This window comes from Lactuca saligna, chromosome 5 (genome assembly GCF_052625555.1).
Source record: "Lactuca saligna cultivar CGN05327 chromosome 5, ASM5262555v1, whole genome shotgun sequence".
Taxonomy (NCBI): Eukaryota; Viridiplantae; Streptophyta; class Magnoliopsida; order Asterales; family Asteraceae; genus Lactuca; species Lactuca saligna.
The window spans coordinates 234,742,628-234,762,687 of NC_136421.1; the positions used below are offsets into that span (position 1 = coordinate 234,742,628).

Here is a 20,060-nt window from a genome sequence, read left to right on the forward strand (position 1 = left end):
AGGAGATAAAGGACACAATCATATCATGAATTCGGATTTAAATTCCACGGTGTACATCTTGGAGAACATTCCGAGATAAAATACTCCGATGTGGAATTATTTCAAGGTATCCAGTGTGACTATATCAAATGAAACTTCAATTAAGGTAGTAATATAAAAATCTTAAGACTATAAGAAAACATTAGACAATCAAAACATATAATGATCCTTTATCCTCCGAGAAGAAACAATTCCAAGGAGAAAAATGTTTTAAATCGGAATTACTTGACTTTCTAATATTCCCATTAGAGAGTACAAACTTCATGAAAGAATTGAGGATCAGGCATCATCATTCCTTCGTTGTTCATAAAACCATTGAATTTGGTTTCTTCTAATGCCTTGGTAAAGACATCAACAATTTCATCGTGAGATTGAACAAAAATAAGCTTAATGTTACCTTTTAAAACATGACTTTTAATGAAATGGTACCAAATATTAACATGTGTTTGGTCATAGAGTGCTGAATTGGATTATGAGAGATCACAATAGCACTATGTGAGTTACAATAGATCGGAATCTGTTGAAATCGTTAACCATAGTCCAAAAGCTGAGATTTCATCCATAGAACTTGTGATGTGCAGCTTGTAGCAGTAATGCATTCCGCTTCAGTTGTTGAAAGAGTAATACAGTTCTGTTTCTTGGATGACCAGCTAACCAATCTTACACCCAAAAATTGATAACCACTTAATGTACTTTTTCTATCAAGTTGAAGTCCTCCATAGTTTGAGTCGGAATAGGTTTGAAGAAGGAAACTTTCATTTGCAGGATACCAAATTTCGAGTTTCTTTGTTCCTTCGAGATATCAAAAGATTTGCTTGATAGCCAAAAGACGAGTGATCTTCGGAGTAACCTGTAATCTAGCGCGCACATATTAAGAACATGATGTCGAGATGGCTTGCAGTAAGGTAGAGTAGAAATCAAATCATACCCATATACTTCTTTTGATAAATGACAACACCATATGGGTCAGAGAAGAGTTGCGTCCAAAACCCATTGGAACCTTTGCAGAGGCACATGTGTCCATTGAATATTTCTATAGAAGTTTAGAAATGTATTTCTCTTGATGAATGAAGATTTCTCTGTTGGTATGTTTAACTTGCAGTCCAAGGAAAAAGCTTAATTCATGATTAATAGTCATTTGGAATCGACTAACCATTACTTTAGCAAAGTTAACAACCATCTTCAGATAAGTTGATCCAAAGATGATGTCGTCGACATATATTTGTACTAATATGAGATGTTTCCCATTTGTTCTTCAAAACAATATGGGATCGATAATTCCTATTTGAAAAACATAACACTTCATAAAATCAGCGAGAGTCTCATACTAGGCATGTGGATCTTGATTGAGGCCACAAACAACTTTTTTGAAGTTTGTAGCAATAGTTTAGGTATGAGAGATTCACAACCCCAAGACGTTGTTGAAGATATACTTCACTATCAAGTTCACCATTGAGGAAAGCACTCTTGACATCCATTTAGTAAACCTTAAAGCCTTTTTGAGCAACATAAGTGAGAAATATTCAGATAGCTTTAAGACAGGCAACACGAGCAAAGGTCTCATTATAGTGAAGTCCTTCGATCTGAGTAAATCCTTTGGCTACCAATCTCACTTTGCTTCGGATTATGACTCCAGCATTGTCAAGTTTTTGTTCGGAAGATCCATGTTGTACCAACAATAAGGTGATCCTTAAGAGGAGGGAAAAGAGTCCAAACTTGATTTTTTTTTCAAATTCTACTAACTCTTCTTGCATACCTGTAATCCAATCTAAATGTTCTAATACTTATTTGATGGATTTAGTTTCAACCACGGGTATGAATGCCGAGAAGTGACACTCGTTTTGAATGTTAGCATCATACCGAGTTTGAACTCCATCGTTGAGATTTCTAATTACTTGATTTGGAGGATACACCTTTGTCCATATATGTAATCTTGGAAGCTCTTGTTTAGCGGATGACCCTATATCAACAATGGGGTTGTGTTGCTCTCCCTAAATAGTTTGAATTTAAGGATGATGCTCCCTCTGAACTGGATATGTCAGCCTCGTCATTGTTCTGAAAGTCAAAGAAGTGAACACCATCTTCATTGTTGTTCATAACAGGGTCAATTTCATCAAATTGATCTGCTACATCTTGAAATCCATCAACATTTGATTCGAGGGTTGGATGACTATTCTCCCCTTGAACCCGAGAAGGTTGAAATGTCTTGGAATCAAATGGAGGAAAGGTTGAGATAGGACTAGAAACATATTGAGAAATAGGAGTGGTAGTTGAGAACGGTCTTGATCGAGATTTAGAATGAAGAGCATTTTCTTTTGGTCCGAACAAGCTTTTGAAATCAACATCATAGATAATTTGAGGACTCACAGACCCAAATGGTGGAGCACCAAACTCCATGATATGTGTTGTAACATGAGTAGGAATTGAGTTACGAACAAAATTATCATCAAAAGTGATATCAAAGCTTTCTTCAATTATACGAGTTCTATGATTCAGAACCCCATAAGCTTTAGATTTGGATGAGTATCCGAAAAAGATGGCTTCATCGGATTTCGATCAAAACTTTGTGAGTCGATCACAATTGTTTTTTTTATAAAGCATTTACATCCAAAAATGTGCAATAATGAGATACTTAGCTTCCGACCATTCATTGCTTCATATGATGTCATGTTGAGTCGACGGTTGATGATGCTTTGATTTTGAGTGAAGCAAATTGTTGAGACGGCTTCGACCCAAAGATAATGAGGAAGGTTCACAAAGTTTAGCATCAATCGAGCGGCTTTAACAAGAGTTCAGCTTCTTCTTTCAACAACACCATTTTGCTAAGGATTTTATGGAACAGAAGAGTTGTGTTCAATGGCTTTATATATAAGAAAATTTTCAATTGTGGCAGTTGTGAACTCGGATCCTGTTAAGAGAAACTTTGAGACACACTTGAACAAAATATTAGAACAAGTAAATAGCGGAATTGTTAATCTCTAAGGATCTGTTAGCTCAACAATAATATTAAGAATTAGAAGTTAGTGAGTTAGATGCGGAAATGTAAAGAAACGTAAATGACAACAATTGTTATATCAAGTATACACAAAAGCAGATTCATAACATGGAGTGCATTCAAACCAAGTTAATAAGTGAGATCTAGCTTTGTGATTAAGTCACAAGTGACTTGCTCTACGAGGAGAGATAGTTATGGAAGAAGCTTAAGTAAGAGAGAATGAGAACAAGAAGATGTGTATTAGAAATTGATAAGAGATTCACACATCGGTTTTTTTTTGGTACTGAATACATAAGAAAGGATCTCTATTTATAGAGAAGTTTACAACTCTAAGAGTAGCCATGCATGGCATACTGGACAATAGAGTGTATTACAGAAAAGACAAAATAAACTAAGTAATGATATAGACTGCGGTGAATGATGACTTCAGATATAATTATTTGAAGACGTTGCTTGACTGCGGTAGCTTGGACACTACGGTGGCGATGTTCAAGAGGGTCACTTTTTTGATTCAACAATTTCCCCCTAAGTGACCTCTTTAAATTGGAACAGTTATCAAGTTTAAGGAACTTGATTAGTATCCACCAAAACTTCCTGACGTTCTCTAACGAGTTGATTCTTCTCACTATTTTAAACTTGACTTCTGCGGTTGTATGCTTGGATTTTTCAACTGCGTTGCGGCATATCTCAAGTTGTTTTCTGGTGAGACGATGCATGGCAGTCATAGGAATGAAATATTTGACGCTGTCAGTCTTCCTCTTGAAAATGACTCCCAGCTCAGGAAACTTGGTTGCGCCTAAGGATCTTTCTTCAAAGCCTTAGGTATGCGTGGGTGCGGGGTCAAGCGGTGGCAAGTCAGCAATTTTGGAGATGATGGGATGAATGTTTGCATCTATTTTTGCGAAGTCACAGACTATTTCCTTAAGATATGTACTAGCCCTTTCAAGAGCAATCTTCATCCTTGGATATTTTTCAGATTTGTGCTGGCAGACTCTGGCGATGAGAAACACGTCTTCCGAGTTCATAAAAGGAAAGTCAGCCTGTGTGCGGATGTAGGCATGTTCCCTTCTGGTCAGGGTGTACTGGATGAACTCAGCCTTCATAAATTTCCTAATCTTGTAATTCTTCACTATGGATGGTCTATCGTTAGACCATATATGTTCTACTGGAGAGGTATGCTTAGCATAAAATTGGCTAAGTCTCTCGAACTCCATAGGAAGTCTTTTTTCATCCGAAAGGCTGCAGTCGAACTGCTCAAGTACAGTGAAGTATCTGGCATTCGGTGAGATTGGAACATCCCAATATCCTTCTGGAGGGGGTTTCGCATAGGTGAGATGAGGGACGTAGTCATCATCAAGAAGTCTTCGGTGAGGATTGATCCAAGAATTTATCAAGGATTCATCCATAACCGTGTTGAAACCGCAGAGTCTCCATACTTCTTTGACTAGCTTGGCTGCCCTCCAGTCGCGTTTTCTCCGAGTAGAGGCAGGAGAATCGTTTGAGCTCAGAGACGACATATACTTCTCCAGATTTTTGAAGTGCAGGGGAGTTTCTGGCTTTTTAGGAGTGATATAGAGAGGGGAGCTGTGATGAGATAGATGCGGTGAGAGTTGTGTTTGATGTTGCAGTGATGGTTGTGGTGTGGGAATTTTCCAGTGGAGATTGGAGGAGTTTGATGATGTTGCTGAGATTGTTCGGAGTGATGGACTTCGTGTACTTCTTCACTTCCCCCTCTTGAGGGGTCCAGACCCGGAGCCTCCTCAATCCATTGACGAAGGCCTTCAACCTTGTCAAATACATTTTTAAATTCAGCTTTGAGCTCTTTTGATAGTTGAAGGTTATTGGGGATGGAGGAATTGAAAAGTAGTCTGTGAATCTCTTTTGTGAGCTGAAGAATCGTTGGACCATGGAAGTTTTTGGAGAGAGAATGTTGCAGTCTGTTGATGGTGGTTTGAAGAACAGAGATTGCTGACTCATAAGCAGTGTGAGTTTCAGCAATCAGCTTCTCAGACTGTGAAGTTTGATTGCAACCGTGGCTTGGAGATCTGTTTTGATTGCAGTAACCTCAAAGATAGGGCGTTCTGCAATAGCTATGAATGCCTTATGATCAGCTTGACGATTGTTGTCAAGTGACCTGATCCCCATTTCAACCTTTAGAGAGATGCGCTCCGCAGCCAATCTCTCCCTTGCTTCCAATCTTTCAAGTCTTTCCATCAAGGACTACGGTCCTGGGTTGTCTTCAGGTTGCGGTTGATTTGGTTTGACTACAGCAAAATTTTGATCGACTTTAGCTTGAAGACTTAGGAATTCTTTTCTTGTGACTGCGGGCTTTTTTTTTCTTCTTCTTATTTTTTGGCTTAGTTGCGGAGTGATGAGATCCACTGGATTCTTCGTCTTCATCGAACATCATCAGGTCATCATCTGAGGGAGAGGGTTTGTTTACCTCTTGTGGTTCATCATCATCAAAGCCAAAAATTGGAGCAGTGCTCACTTCGATTTTGGATTTTTCATCCTGAGAACCTTAAGGATAGTGGCTACGATATTGGCATTATTGATTTCATCTACCCAATACTTAGCCACAGCTTGACTTTCTTGATCTTTGATCTATTGCTGTTTGATCTGCTGATCCTTGTGAGCTTGAAATGTCCTACCAAAAGCGGCATATTTCTTGGCTTCGGCCTCGTTAGAGGGTTGATATCTGCTCCAAGAATCATTAGAGTCATCTCTGTCAATTCCTGAAAAATGCACCAAGGTGTCCCTTGGGTTCACGGATCCTTGCACATTTGTGCTCACTGTGCCTAAACCACCTAAATGTGATGTAAGTAGAGTAGGATTTCCTGAGCTTCCTTGGTCTCCTTGACCCGTGGTCAAGTTTGGCCTCAGCTCAGTTCTGGAAAAGGTAGAAGAAGTGCCTTACGGATAGGACTGTGTTTGAAGTGTATGGGTTACGTTCAAGAGGATGGAGTTCAACTCCTCGGATGAAAAAAATGTGCAGTCGGGAAGCCCTGGAGACTTTAGGGCGATCGCTAGTATTATCCCTTTGGGAATGTACTGGTGGGGGGGGGGGGGTCTCCTCTTTGTTGTGATTCAGACTCACTTTTTGAGTCTGAGAGGAAAAAGATGGTGTCATCAAGTGGGTGTGCAGGGCACCCCAAGGACTACGAGAGCCTGTTGAGAGGCTGAGATATTGATCCGGTCATGCATTTGGCTAGAGGAATCAATTTTACTTTTCTTATGGATTGAGATGGGTTAGTCATCTTCAACAGAATCACTAAAAAAGTCACGGTGACTCGGTTCAGTTGTTATGAGAACTGGTGGTTATTTTCTCTTCTTTGATGGTTTGGATGGTGTGGGAGCATCCTTTTTTGGAGTGCTAGATTTCTTTGCGGTGCGAGGACCATGAAGAGGTGAAACCTTATGTTTACGTCTCTGAGAGACGTTAGAAAAGGGTGGTTGATGAAGGGACTGCGGTACCTTCAGGGTTTAAGGCTGCGGATGGAAGAGGCGGGGTAGGAAGGTCTGGGTCAATACCTTCCGTAGCCTCTATATGATATGAGACATCAGTAGTCTCTAGACCAAGTGAAGTGAGAATGTGGGTAGGGAGTCTGCAGATGGGACCAAAAATAGTTTGATCTGAGGAAGGGTTGTAGCTTTTCAAGTCTTTGGTGAAGAAGAAATTGATGTCATCACCCATGTCAATCTTGGCATCCGTATGCAAGTCAGATATGCACAAAGACCAAAATCTAGCAAAAGTAAGCTCAGATGGTTCTGTTTCGGGTTCTCCTTGGGAATATCCTGAAGAAAATCGTCCCATAGAATTTGACCATAATTCACATGTCGGCCAGTGAAGATGCTCCAAAACAATTCTAGAGGTTTTAAACCCCTGTTGTCTGTGCCTCCGGTTTTGCCGGACAGACTGTGGATGATAAAGTGTCAGACAAACTGCCATACTACAGGCAACTGGTTCTTCTTGAACTCGCCAATACCTTTGATCTTCTTCTGATAGCCCATCTGGTACAGTGCGGTGGTGACATCCGCCATTGATGGACTAAAGAACTTCACTGATGGATGAATCAGAAAATTAATTGCTGAGAGGAACTCTTCTTTGGTCAAGATGACCAAGGCATCAATAGTAAGCTTGAGATGAACTTCTTGAAGATCATCGGCTAGGCGATATGCAGAAAAAGCACACTTGTAGAGAGTGGATAGAGGAACAACGTTGGTAAATGCATCAAAGGGCCCAAAAAGTGGATGATTCTTCAAGAACTTGATCATCAGTTTGGTTGGTGCATTTTAAGTGGGTTGATCATCCAACACAACTTTGAAATTGCTCGAAGCAATCGTGGGAGAATCTGAGCTAGGAGGGTTCGCTGATCCAGTGGCTTTCGATTGTTTCTTAGAAGCGCCGAATTTCACCATTGTTGAGTTTGAAAAGGCTTAACGAATGCAGAGAGAAGATTGTTAATTTGCAGAGATAGATTGAGGGTTTGTTTGAGAGCATAAAGGTTTCTTTGTGGACAAGAAGGGGATTTTATAGTGATTTGAAGAAGCGGGAAACGGTGAGTTTTTTGACCTAGGTAAAAATTGGGTAAAAAGGAATATAATTATCTGTAAAAGGGGCATCTTTAATCTTGACCACATATTCAAAAAAGGGTAGAGATTAGGAATTGGGATTATCTAAAAAGAGTACTACATTTAATGAAATGTCAGATCACATTATGAGTATGTGCGGTGAGGGTGCGAAAAATCAGTTGGATAAAGTGGAAGTTGTAACGGATGGGACGGTTTGGGTAATAGGAAGAGAAATTTTAGAAGATTTGATTTGGAAAATCTTTTATTTGTCATCATACCTAAAATAGGTCTGACACTAGGTTTTAAGGATAAGAAAGTGACAGTTTCTCCAAGGAATGTTTTATTTAAGGAATGATCATTAAATAGCACACTATTTTTTATTTTATTTTTATTTTATAAAAAAATTATTTTTTTAAATATCTAAAAAAAAACGTCTGAAAAGTAATTGACGTGACTGCGGATGAACACGTCATTGTGGATGGCTTCTTTGATATTGTGGATAACTGTAGTGAGACAAATTGAGAAGAGCACTTATACAAGAGTTAGAAATAACATACAAGAAGGACCAATGAAAGATATATACAATATATGGTTGCGGTTCATTGACTGCGGTACACAGAATGTTCCAAAACCATCTATTATCTATGAATTTCAGTTAGAACCGCAATGGAGACCAGGAGGGTCTGCGGTGCCTGTTAATTCGAGAAAAGTTTAGGGTCCGGATTCATCATTCCCAACATGTGTAAGAACACATTGAGTTTTGTAGAGTCAAGTGTTTTTGTAAAAACATCAGCAATCGCTTCATGAGTAGGGACAAAGATGAGTTCAATATTACCTTTCAGAATGTGGTCTTTAATGAAGTGATATCGTAGTTCAATATGTTTAGTCTTGGAGTGCTGAATAGGATTATGAGAAATCGCTATGGCACTTTCAGAGTCACAATAGATTGGTATCCGCACCATTCTGTATCCGTAGTCTAACAGTTGTATCTTCATCCAAAGGACTTGGGAACAACAGCTGGTTGCGGCCATGTATTCTGATTCTGCGGTAGATAATGAAACACAACTTTGTTTTCTTGAGGACCAACTGACAAGTCTACCTCCTAAAAATTGGCATCCACCAGAGGTACTTTTTCGATCAAGTTTGCATCCGGCATGATCTGCATCAGTAAACGCTTGAAGACTGAAGTCATTTCCTGCGGGGTACCATAGAGCAAGAGATTTGCTTCCTTTTAGGTATCGAAGAATATGTTTGGCTGCGGTCATGTGTGACACTTTTGGGTCAGCCTGATACCTTGCACATACACCAGTTGCAAAGACAATATCCGATCGGCTTGCGGTGAGATACATTAAGGAGCCAATGATACCTCTATAAGTGTTGTGATCCACTGATTCGCCAGATGGATCAGCAGAGATCTTATATCCGAAGGCCATAGGAACCTTTGCCGATGAACAGTTGTCCATAGAGTATTTCTTCAGAAGTTCAGTGGTGTATTTCTCTTGATGAATGAATATCCCTTGTTGAATTTGTTTGACTTAAAGACCTAGAAAGAAGTTAATCTCTCTATTCATGCTCATTTGAAATTTGTTTGTCATGAGCTTAGCAAATTCATCCACCATTTCTTGATCCGATGATCCGAAGATGATATCATCCACATATATTTGTACAAGCATAAGGTGAGAGCCGTTTGCTTTTCTAAATAGTGTGGGATCAATCACTCCTCTTTTGTAACCTGAAGAAACTAGGAATTCAGAAGAGTCTCATACCAAGCTCTAGGGGCTTGCTTCAGACCGTAGACCGCCTTTTGAAGCTTGTAGCAGTAATCAGGGAACTTGATATTTCAAAGTCGGGAGGGTGTTGAAGATAAACCTCTTCTTTCAATTCCAATTAAGAAAAGCGCTCTTAACGTCCATTTGGTGTACTTAGATGTTTTTATGGGAAGCATATGCTAAGAAGATTCAGATTGATTCCATTCTAGCCACCGGAGCATATGTTTCATCGTAGTCAACGCCTTCTAGTTGACTAAAGCCTTTATCTAGTTTGTTCTTGAACACCCGTCTTGTACTAACAATAGTATGGCCTTGTGGAATGGGAACAAGTTTCCACACTTTGTTTCTTTCAAATTCTTCTAGTTCTTCTTGCATTGCAGAGATCCAATCTGGTTCTAATAATGCTTCATTGATGGATCGAGGTTCAACTGCCGACATAAATGATGCATAGTGACAATGATCAGATAAATCTTTGGCAGATCGAGTTTGGATACCTGCGGATGGGTTGCCAATAAATTGCCCTGGTGGGTGATCCTTCATCCATACATGTAGACGAGGCAACAAATGATCAGCAGCTGCGGTTGAGGGAATCTTTTCAATATCAGAGGTTGCTTCAGATGGAGAGGGAAGTTCCCCCTGGATTTGTGAACAGCTTGCGGAATCATCTTGACTTGTTGGAGTAGGAATGACATTTTCTGGAGTAGTTTGGAAAGGTTCCCCGTGGATTGCTGAAGGGAGTTCTTATGAAACCTGAGAAGGTTCCTCCTGGACTGCTGTCGGAAAAGATTGTCTGAGAATGGGATCTTGAGCCTCATCAAGTACTGGAACCTCGATGGTTACGATATGACCCGGAGTAGAGCTTTCCCCCTCAACCGGAGAGGTGAAAGTATTGAGAGATGCTACTTCGGATAGAGATGGACCAGAAACATCAGCATGTTGTTGTTGAGCAGTTGGTGATACAAGAACTTCGGATAATTTTGCTGTTTCAACAGGATCAAAAAGATCATCATAATTTACTTCAACCAGGTTTAGAGGACCTGAGGAAGCAAGAATGTTGCTTTCCATCATGGCAGTGGTTTCAGTAGATGGAGAGGAGTTGCGGACGTAAGAGTCATCGAACCTCACATCAAAAATTTCAATGATTAACCTTGTACGTCTGATGAGAACCCGATAAGCAACCTTATTTGTGGAGTAACCTAGAAAGATGCCTTCATCAGACTTTGGTGCAAACTTGTTAAGTTGATCTCTGTTGTTGATCACAAAACATCTACACCCAAAGATGTGAAAGAAACGAACATTTGGCTTGTGGTTGTTGAGACCCTCATATGGTGTCTTGTTGAGGCATTTGCACACAATGCTTTGATTCTGAACAAAGCATACGATTGCTACAGCTTCAACCTTGAAGTAAAGAGGAAGATGTGCAAAGTTAAGCATGTATTTGATTGCTTCAACAAGAGTGCGGTTCCTTCGCTCTACTACACCATTTTGTTGAGGTGTATACGGAGCTGAAAAGTTATGAGAAATGCCTTTTGAAACCAAAAAGTTGTTGAGAGGATGATTAGTGATTTCAATGCCATTGTCACTATGGATGCGTCTGGAGTTCTATTTCATTGATGAAGTTTATTAGAATCTGCGGTGTTTCAGATTTGAGTCTGAGGAAGAATACCTAAGTGAAACGAGTGAAATCATCAACAATAACCAATATATATTTTTTTATGATGGAGATTGGCTACGGTTTAAGGACCGCAGAGATCAATGTGTAGAAGTTTAAGTGGTTCAGATATGGAGGAGTCAATCACTATGGGGTGACTTGCTTTTGACTGCTTACCACATTCACAAGCAGGACATAGAGTGTCATTGCTAAACTTGAGAATGGGTAGACCTCTGACCAATTCTTCAGTGACTAAGGAGTTGATGTATTTGAAGTTGAGATGAGCGAGTTTGCGGTGCCATAACCAACTAACTTCGGAGACAGCTTTTGAGAGAAAGCACAGCTGCGGTTTACCAATGATGAAAGAAACATCCAGATGATACATGGTGCCTTCGGATCGAGACTTGATTAAGCAAGTGCTTTTATCACCCGTCACGATGTAACAGAATTGATCATTAAACTCTACTTGATGGCCTACCTTACATCTAAAACTAGCTAGATCTAACAAATGCATCATTAAGATCCAAACTTTATACCTCTAGAAGATAGATCAAGGTGAACAACATCCAGATCTACAAGCTCCAATGCAACCAACAGTTCTACAAGAAGATCCCTCTTTTCCAAGGTTCACCATGCATACTCTAAAGTACTCAAAATCAAGTTCTTTTAGCTCAAAAGGCTCATCTAAGGTTAAGGTTTCATGAAACGGGTCTTGGTGGGGTGGAGGATGAGAATGGAGTGGGTTTGGGGGAGTTAAGGAGCTTAAATACGAATTAAACCATGAAAATAAGGTGTGGGCACTGATTGCATATGCCCAACATACTCTTGGTATGTCCAGCATGCTTTGGATTCCATTACTACACCCATTATACACCTTTTTGTATGCCCAACATAATTAGCATTGCTCAAAACCAGCCAAACTTCAAACGGTCATAACCTCTTCGTTCTAACTTAGTTTTTGATGTTCTTTATATCCACAAAAAGGTATTTAAAAGATATACAACCCTATATAATTATTTTTGACTTAAAACACATCGAACTAAAATCCATAAAAGAAGTCTAAAACACTACATTCCCATTTTACCCTTTGACTCCAAAGTGCAAGCCGAACTATTGGGCCACATATCTACATTACCCACATCCAAATTGGCCTAAATCCTAACTTTTTAAAGGCCCCAATCCTTATGATAACCGCTCTTCAGGCTAGAGCCTCGAATTAGGAATTGATTTAGAATAGGGCGTTACAACTCTCCCCCATTTAAATTAGATTTCATCCTCGAAATCATTTACTACCATCGCGGGCATACCAGGCAACCTGAGCAACACAGCCACAATCCTGTGGATACCACATCCTTCCCAAGGCAACCGAAACCAACCAAACCAGACTCCCTTTAATCCCGACAAATCATAAATCCTTCGTCTCATGTAGGAAACTACTCCTGCCTCCCCAGATCCTTAGAACTCACATTAGTCTGACTCCTCGATAGACCTCCGACACTGGAACCGTATCATACAATTTTCCTTCACGGATAATTGCTCGAACAACCACTTTTGGTCCTACTTATCTTGGTGTTACCAACATAATGAATTCACTTACCATGTACAGATGCCGAACGCCCATCTTAACATATAGTCTAAATAATCCTTTGAGTAGAGGATCCATCTCTGCAATGGTTAGACTCAGATGAGAGCTGCGCAGAAGTGTCAAATCGATTACTCTAAGTTTATTTAATCCCACTGCAAGTGGCTTAGCATCTTCCGGTCATCGACTATTCGACATAAGGATCCCAATCACTTCCGCTACTCGGAATACCATATTGCTGTCAAGATGCTTTCCATAGCAACCATGAATTCCCTGGATCCCAATCTTGACTGCCATTATCCGAAATATAAGATTCATTCCCGGTTGCTGAGCCAACAAGCAACCTTGCATTCACCCCACACGACCTACGAAGGATACCTCATCTAAAAATAACTGCCCTATCTATACCGCCACTCATAGCTCCTTCAATCTTTTAGATCCATCTGATTATGATAGGCTGACAACCTGTCGCCACTAAATCCGACGTAAAAAAGTGAATGTTACCAATATAACTATAGTCTTACATCATGCTCGGTCTATTTCAACCTACCATTTCCTGATTCCAATTATGTTCTGACCTACTCACAACCTTACGAACTGGCCCACCCTAGCCTAAGTCATCTGAACGAATCCGTGAATGCCACAGCTACCATGCAGTCTTTCTACACTTTTACTGCTTGTGAATGTTACCCCCTACCCCCCCCCCCCCCCCCCGCAGTCTTACAACACTTCCCATACTATCTGATTGCTATGGCTACCCCCGCAGTCTAATAACACTTTCCATACTATCTGACAGCTTGTGAATGCTACGGCTACCCCGCAGTCTTACAACACTTCCCACACAATCTGACTACTAGTGAATGTTACGGCTCCCCCATAGTCTTACAACACTTTCACCCCAACTGACTTCTAGTGAATCATACACCTCCCTCTAGTCTTACACCACTTCCTCCTTAACTGACCATTAGTGAATGTTACGGCTCCCCTACAGTCTTACAGTACTTTCGCCCTAACTGACCATTAGTGAATGCTACAGCTCGAGCACAATCTTACAACACTTTATCCCTAACACAACTGCAACCCAAATTCTACTATCAAGCACCTAGAAGACGCGATTCACCTACTGGGGAGTTTTACCGAACTCCCAACTCACACAACCCTCAAACCAAACAGCCACTTGGGTCGCCTTCCTCCTGACGGTCCTGAATACCTGAATAATTCTCCCCCACCTTGAATAGAATAAATTCCCAAAGCACATGAGAATTGATGGATTCCCAATCCTTCTTACCTTACAACGATCGACCCGATGACAACTTGCGCTTACCAACTAGTACTCCATCACTAGCCAATCCCCCAAAGACCATACAACTTCAAATTACTAGATGAACAATCATCGCATCCCTATGAAACCGACATCCCCTGATGCTTGAAATGATACCACACTCAAATCCTAGACTAAAAGACAAATACTCCAACCAATACCTTAGCAATGATCCACTTCCCTTGGTGCTTCCATCATCCAATCAATAGCGGTTACTAAAACCACCAAATCTTAACGATGTTTAATAACCATGCAACTAATTTCTGACCAAATATCCTCCAAGAAATACTCCTGAACAAATTTCGACAAAGACCCGAAACAATAAAGGTACACGCAGGATCCACTCTACAAGATACGTCCAACTGAAGATTCATCAAATATTCCTCGGTATGTAGATTGGCATATGATAATCCTTGATAACCCAGAGAATAAGAGAGAACCGACCCGAGATCTAATTTATTCAAAATCAATCAAATTTCCAAGGCAATACAAATTCCTGATATCCACCTGAAGTGGCAGAAGATAACATACCTGCAAACATTTGAAGGAATGGTAACCAGCTCCTCCTCATTTACCTTGAACATCCTGAGGACATGGTGCAACGCTCCTTTACGATCCCAATGATAGGAACTAAAAGTAGGATCCTCCTTCCAGAAGGATTCTAGGGATCGACAGGCTTTGGGTTCCAGATGAGCCCCTAACTGCCTCGCGACAATTCCGGCCTCAAAGGCCCCAAGACGACTATCGAGAGTTCCCAAAATCCCTTTCTTGGATGAATGAAAGACTACCAAGGTCCAATCCAAAAATCCTCAAGTAATCTCTGATGAGATGAACTCCCGCGATCATGCATCGATTGGCCCAGATTCTGCTCTTGAGCTGGTGCTGGAATCTGGATCCCATTCCTGAGTGCTCCAAATCAGTCACCCGCTCTCAGGCTCTACAAAATCATATCATTTAGGGTCTCTCACCCTGACACTCACTAGCTCAATCGTCCGTGGCTAAAGTGTAGTAACTGAGTAACCTCTGCCCTAAACTGGGCTACAAACTACTTCCAAGACATAGTCTTTAATCCCGAAAGCGCAATAGATCACACAATCAATACTTGTCGTTCGATGCAAGTGATCCAAGGAGAACCGAACCTTAGCCATAAGGGGTAGGGACTAGTGTGGATAACACTTTCCATATCCTTAATCCAACGTGAACTCAAATCCCTGGCAAGCCTTCCACTAGCTGGCTCTCCACCGGAGCTAGGAAAAAACCCTGGTCCTTCCCCATGTGTACTCATCCTCATCTGACAAAGCAGCTATCCCCACGATCAGAGCAAAACCAAAAAATTTCCTTACCATAAGCTTCTTCGATTTTCCAGGACTCTCACTGATTGAGTATGGATCCTGTACTTTCAGTAGTACGAGCCGAATACTACCTTCCACACCTATTCATACTTTCCTCACCAATCCTCCTGAATCCTATAAGTCACCTACTCCACTGATGCACCAAATATCTGCTAAAAAATAGTACGATCCGACTGAAGCAACTCCTAGGCTCCCAACCTCACCGAACCACCCCACTAACTCACTGGAGCATATTCTAGGCTTTCTTAGGTTCCCAACATCACCCTACTATCAACTGCTGAAGAACTCCCCACGATACCAGCCAACCACCTCCTGAATATCATCATATTCACTCTTAGTAGCTGACTCCCATCATTCAAGAGTTCCACAAAGTACAAAGAAAGTAGCATTTGTGCAGTAACTCTCCAACCCATGAAATTATCATAGAACATTCAGCCTACATACCACAACACATGCTATCCATATCCACCCTCACTGTCGGCTGCCTTATACATGAAAATTACACACAAAACAGGATCTAATAGACTGTTGAATAATAGACTCCACCCTAGGACCACAACCAGACAAGGAATAGGAAATAAGGTCAAACCAGTTATTCTAAGGATATAAGATCCTTACCGTATACAATTTTCAAAGCATACACTTATCAGTTACCAATACCAATAGTCATTCTCATTCCAACATAGCATCCAGTATCCCAAAAGCTATAAGCATCACGTATCAGGCCAATCTATTGCTGACTACTCATCACTAGAATGCAAGTGTACCAGCTTATACAACATATAAAGGCGTCTCTCCTAGCCCTAACTAGCATGCAGTTCACACATTCATAAATCAAGTCATAACAAATAACATATATGTGTATTCTAGGGAAAACTTAATTGAGCTAGGTTGATTGCATGCACCACACCCTTTCTTCTCTAAGAAAACTCTTTCCTTGAAAACAATTTCTTTTGATAACTTTACCAAATCCTCAATTTGAATTAAAACACACTCAAGAGTATGTCTGAATCCCTCAAACCAAGGCTCTAATACCAACTTGTAAAGACCCAAAATCCAGGGTAAAATTTTCATTTTTATTATATCAAAACACATATATCTTTTAAATCTAAGCATTCCAAAAACATTACTTAATTAAAACATTTATTAGAGTTACATCCCAAAATCACATAATACGAAAAACACGGGTAAGTGCGTTGCGATCAAGCCAAGCCCTTCCATTCCAAACCAATGATAGGTGAAACTATAAACAAAATTATAAGCATGAAGCTTAGTGAGTTCCCCATAACATACCCCACACAATCCACATAATCACATAAACCATATCAGCCATATAATCTACAAAAGCCATGCATACAAACATATAAGGATGACCTGGAAACCCTCCAAGGTCTTATTCTGGGTGCCATGGGAACCCCCACATGGTCTTTACTTAGGATGCCATGGAAACCCTCCATGGTCTTACACCCAAGTGCCTCGGGAACCCCTCGAGATTTTGACTAAGGATGCCATGGAAACCCTCCAAGGTCTTACACCTAAGTTCCTCGGAAATCCCCCAAGGTCTTTCCTAAGGATGCCAAGGAACCCTCCAAGGTCTTACACCCAAGTGCCTTAGGAACCCCAGCCCCCCAGGTCTTTTGTGAAAGTATCACAAATACAACTAGTATACCACATATCACATAATCCACTAGCATACCACATAGAAAATAATGGGCCGACCTTGGTGCGTTCGACCCGTTGGTATGGAAAGGAGTCTCACCTCCATTGCAGAAGCTTCCTTAAAGAATCCTTAGTTGCTGCCCACCAACTTCCCGAGCTATCAATACCAGAACTACATAAAATCTTTGTTAATATGCCAAAACCCTTAAGTTTGGCCCAAGGTCAAACTTGGTCAAAAGTCAACGGTCAACGAAAGTCAAAGTCAACAAAAGTCAAAGTCAACAAGTCAAACTTTAGGCTGAGTACGACCATCATACTCAGGTCGTACGAATGGCGTACTTATAAACCAGAATCGGGACCCCATACGAGTACGCATAGCATACTCGAAGGTACGCCTGGTGTACCCAGTCACTTTTCCATTATGTGCTTAATCTCTTAAGTGCTTTCATCCAACACTTAGATCTAGTCCCACAACATCATTCTAAGTCATAAAGTTTCCACCTTTATGACTTTCCGTGTCTAAAAAAGGTCCAAAAGCTAAAACCTTAACTTATCAATCCATTAAGACATCATGACACTCTTATGGAAGGTATAGAAGGATCAATATTACATTTTTATGGATCCTAAAAGCTCTATAATGGATAAAGTTTCCAACTTTATCCATAAGAACTATCCAAACCACCAAGATCTAGCCTTTAACATCAAATGGGACCAAAAGTGCATGTTTTTCAACTTAATCCATTAAGTCCAAGTCTCCAACCTTCACATCTAAATCACAATGATGTTTACATGGATAAGGTTTCCAACTTTATACATAACAAGGTTACAAACTTTCAAGATCTAAACTTTATGCACTAAAATGACCAAAAGCTAATAACATCCAAAATTAGCTATATCTAACAAATGCATCATGAATATTTTAGGTGCACCATGCATACCCCAAAGCACTCAAAATCAGCTTCCTTTAGCTCAAAAGGATCATCTAAGTTTAGGTTTTCATGAAAGGGGCGTTAGAGGGGTGGAGGATGAGAATGGAGTGGGTTTGGGAGAGTTAAGTAGCTTAAATAGGGCCTAAACCATGAAAATATGGTTTGGTCACTACTTGCGTACGCACAGCGTACTCAGGATTCCATTAGTATGCCCAACATACACCTTTTTGTACGCCCAACTTACTCAGCTTGGCCCAAAACCACCCAAACTTCAAAAAGGTATTGAGGAGCTATAGAACCCTATCTAATTACTTTTTACTTAAAGCACATCAAACTAAAATCCGTATTTCATAACAGAATTATGAAACACTACATTCCTATTTTACCCTTTGACTCCAAAGTGCAAAACGAACTATTGGGTCACGTATCTGATGGGTTTTGTGTACTCTAACATCCCTATGGTGCACATACAACCCTAACACTTTGGATCTAAGTTTTCTCTAATTATAGATGCAATATTCTCTTTCCAAAGAATGAATCCTAAATATCATGCAACTTTGATATATGTATCATAAAAACTAGTTAAAAATTTCCTTTTGATGTAGTTTGTAGAACTTGGCCTTATAAGAGCTTAGCACACCAAGTGTGATGCCTCAAACAAGTCACAAACAACAATAAAAAGTTAGATGAATTTGAGAGAGGTTTGGGAGATACTAAAATTGGCTATCTCTAGCATAGAATGCTAGTCTGTCCGATTTTAGAGCTAAGGGAACACACTTATAGTGTAGAATTCCAAGAGTCATAGTTAAACCCTAATCATAACAAATTTGAAAACCACACCCAAGAATTAGCATGTGATGAGCTCTTAGATAGAATAGTGTAAATACCTATGGAGTTGGGCTTAATCTTCTCATCCTTTATGTCCTGCAAGTATTTGGGGCAGCTTCATTTCCAGTGCCCTTTTCATGACAATGGAAGCATTCTGCTTCCTTTGGATTTGAAGAGGGTTTAGCAAAACCAACTTTGTTCCAACTAGAAGAGGATCCATGTGACAACCGTCAAATTCTAGTCAAGTCAAAGTCAAATAAAGTCAACAAGTCAGACTGGTCAACCCAACTAACCCTAGTGTACTAGGGCTCATGTTAGGTAAATACTATACAACTCGCTATTCTAATGAGAAGTCATAAATTGAAAAGTTCGTACATCTAAATTTATTTAACCTAAACTGTGGTAAGTAACGAACCAAACCGATAAAACAATGTTGCATACTCATTAGGAGTGTGTATGGTCCTTAAACATGGCTTAACGGGTGTTAGGTGCATTTCATGCATTCATTTTTTTATAGTTTTAGTTCATAAAAGTGCATTACATTTAGGTTTAGACTCATGCATTTTGTATAATTTCGGGATTTTTCATGATGCAATTCCATTCACACGCTTTTAGAATATTTCAGGGACTTATGAAGGTTGGATCTTGTTGGAGGAAGTTATCAAGAGTTGGATACAAAGTTGTAGAAGTTTTGGAGCTTTGAAGAGAGAGAATGAAGAAATGAAGAATTTGGTTTCACAGGAGTTTACACGGCCGTGTAAATTTATGCCTTTGATTTACACGGGCCGTGTAAACGTATATGCAAGGACATTCTACTTCGAAGACCTGGAAGACTTAAGCATTCTACTTTTCTTGTTTACACGGCCGTGTAAATGGAACCCTTTGGTTTACACGGGCCGTGTAAACGTCTCGGCAGTTTTAAAGTGGTTTTGTCTTCTTATAATTCAGACAATCAGTTTTTATGGAGGTTAGGTCGGATTTTGGGAGGAGAAGAGAAGATTTTCAGAGCTTTTGCAAGTAGATTAACACTTGGAAAACACTTTAATTTCTTTTTGTAAGTCAATTTGAAGTTTAAACTTGTTTGATTTGTAGTCCAACCTAGATATGTGTGGTTGATTTTATTATCATTTCCGAATCTGAATTCTTAAGTATGTGTTGTTAGATTGTAACTTGAATTTGACTTATGTTTAACATCTAGTAATCTTTGATTTGATCTTAATCATGTGTTTGATTAGTTCTCTTTTTCACTTGATCAATGAACTAGGGTTCTATTCAATCTAGTTAATCAAATCATGAAATTCGTATATGTTTTATGATTTGATGTTAGAAACACTCACTTATTTGGTTGTAATTAGATCAAAAT

At 39.9% G+C, this 20,060-nt stretch overlaps 1 protein-coding gene across 1 annotated transcript; it reads right to left on the reverse strand.

Annotated features, from left to right (window-relative positions):
• Positions 1–7,327: 7,327 nt before the first annotated feature.
• On the reverse strand, positions 7,328–9,069 carry LOC145046394 (putative mitochondrial protein AtMg00240). Its single transcript, XM_078994682.1, has 2 exons — positions 8,706–9,069; positions 7,328–7,470 (listed from the first exon to the last, which is right to left on the reverse strand). Exons 1-2 carry the CDS (start codon positions 9,067–9,069, stop codon positions 7,328–7,330), a joined length of 507 nt encoding a protein of 168 aa, XP_078850808.1.
• Between the last annotated feature and the right edge of the window lie 10,991 nt (positions 9,070–20,060).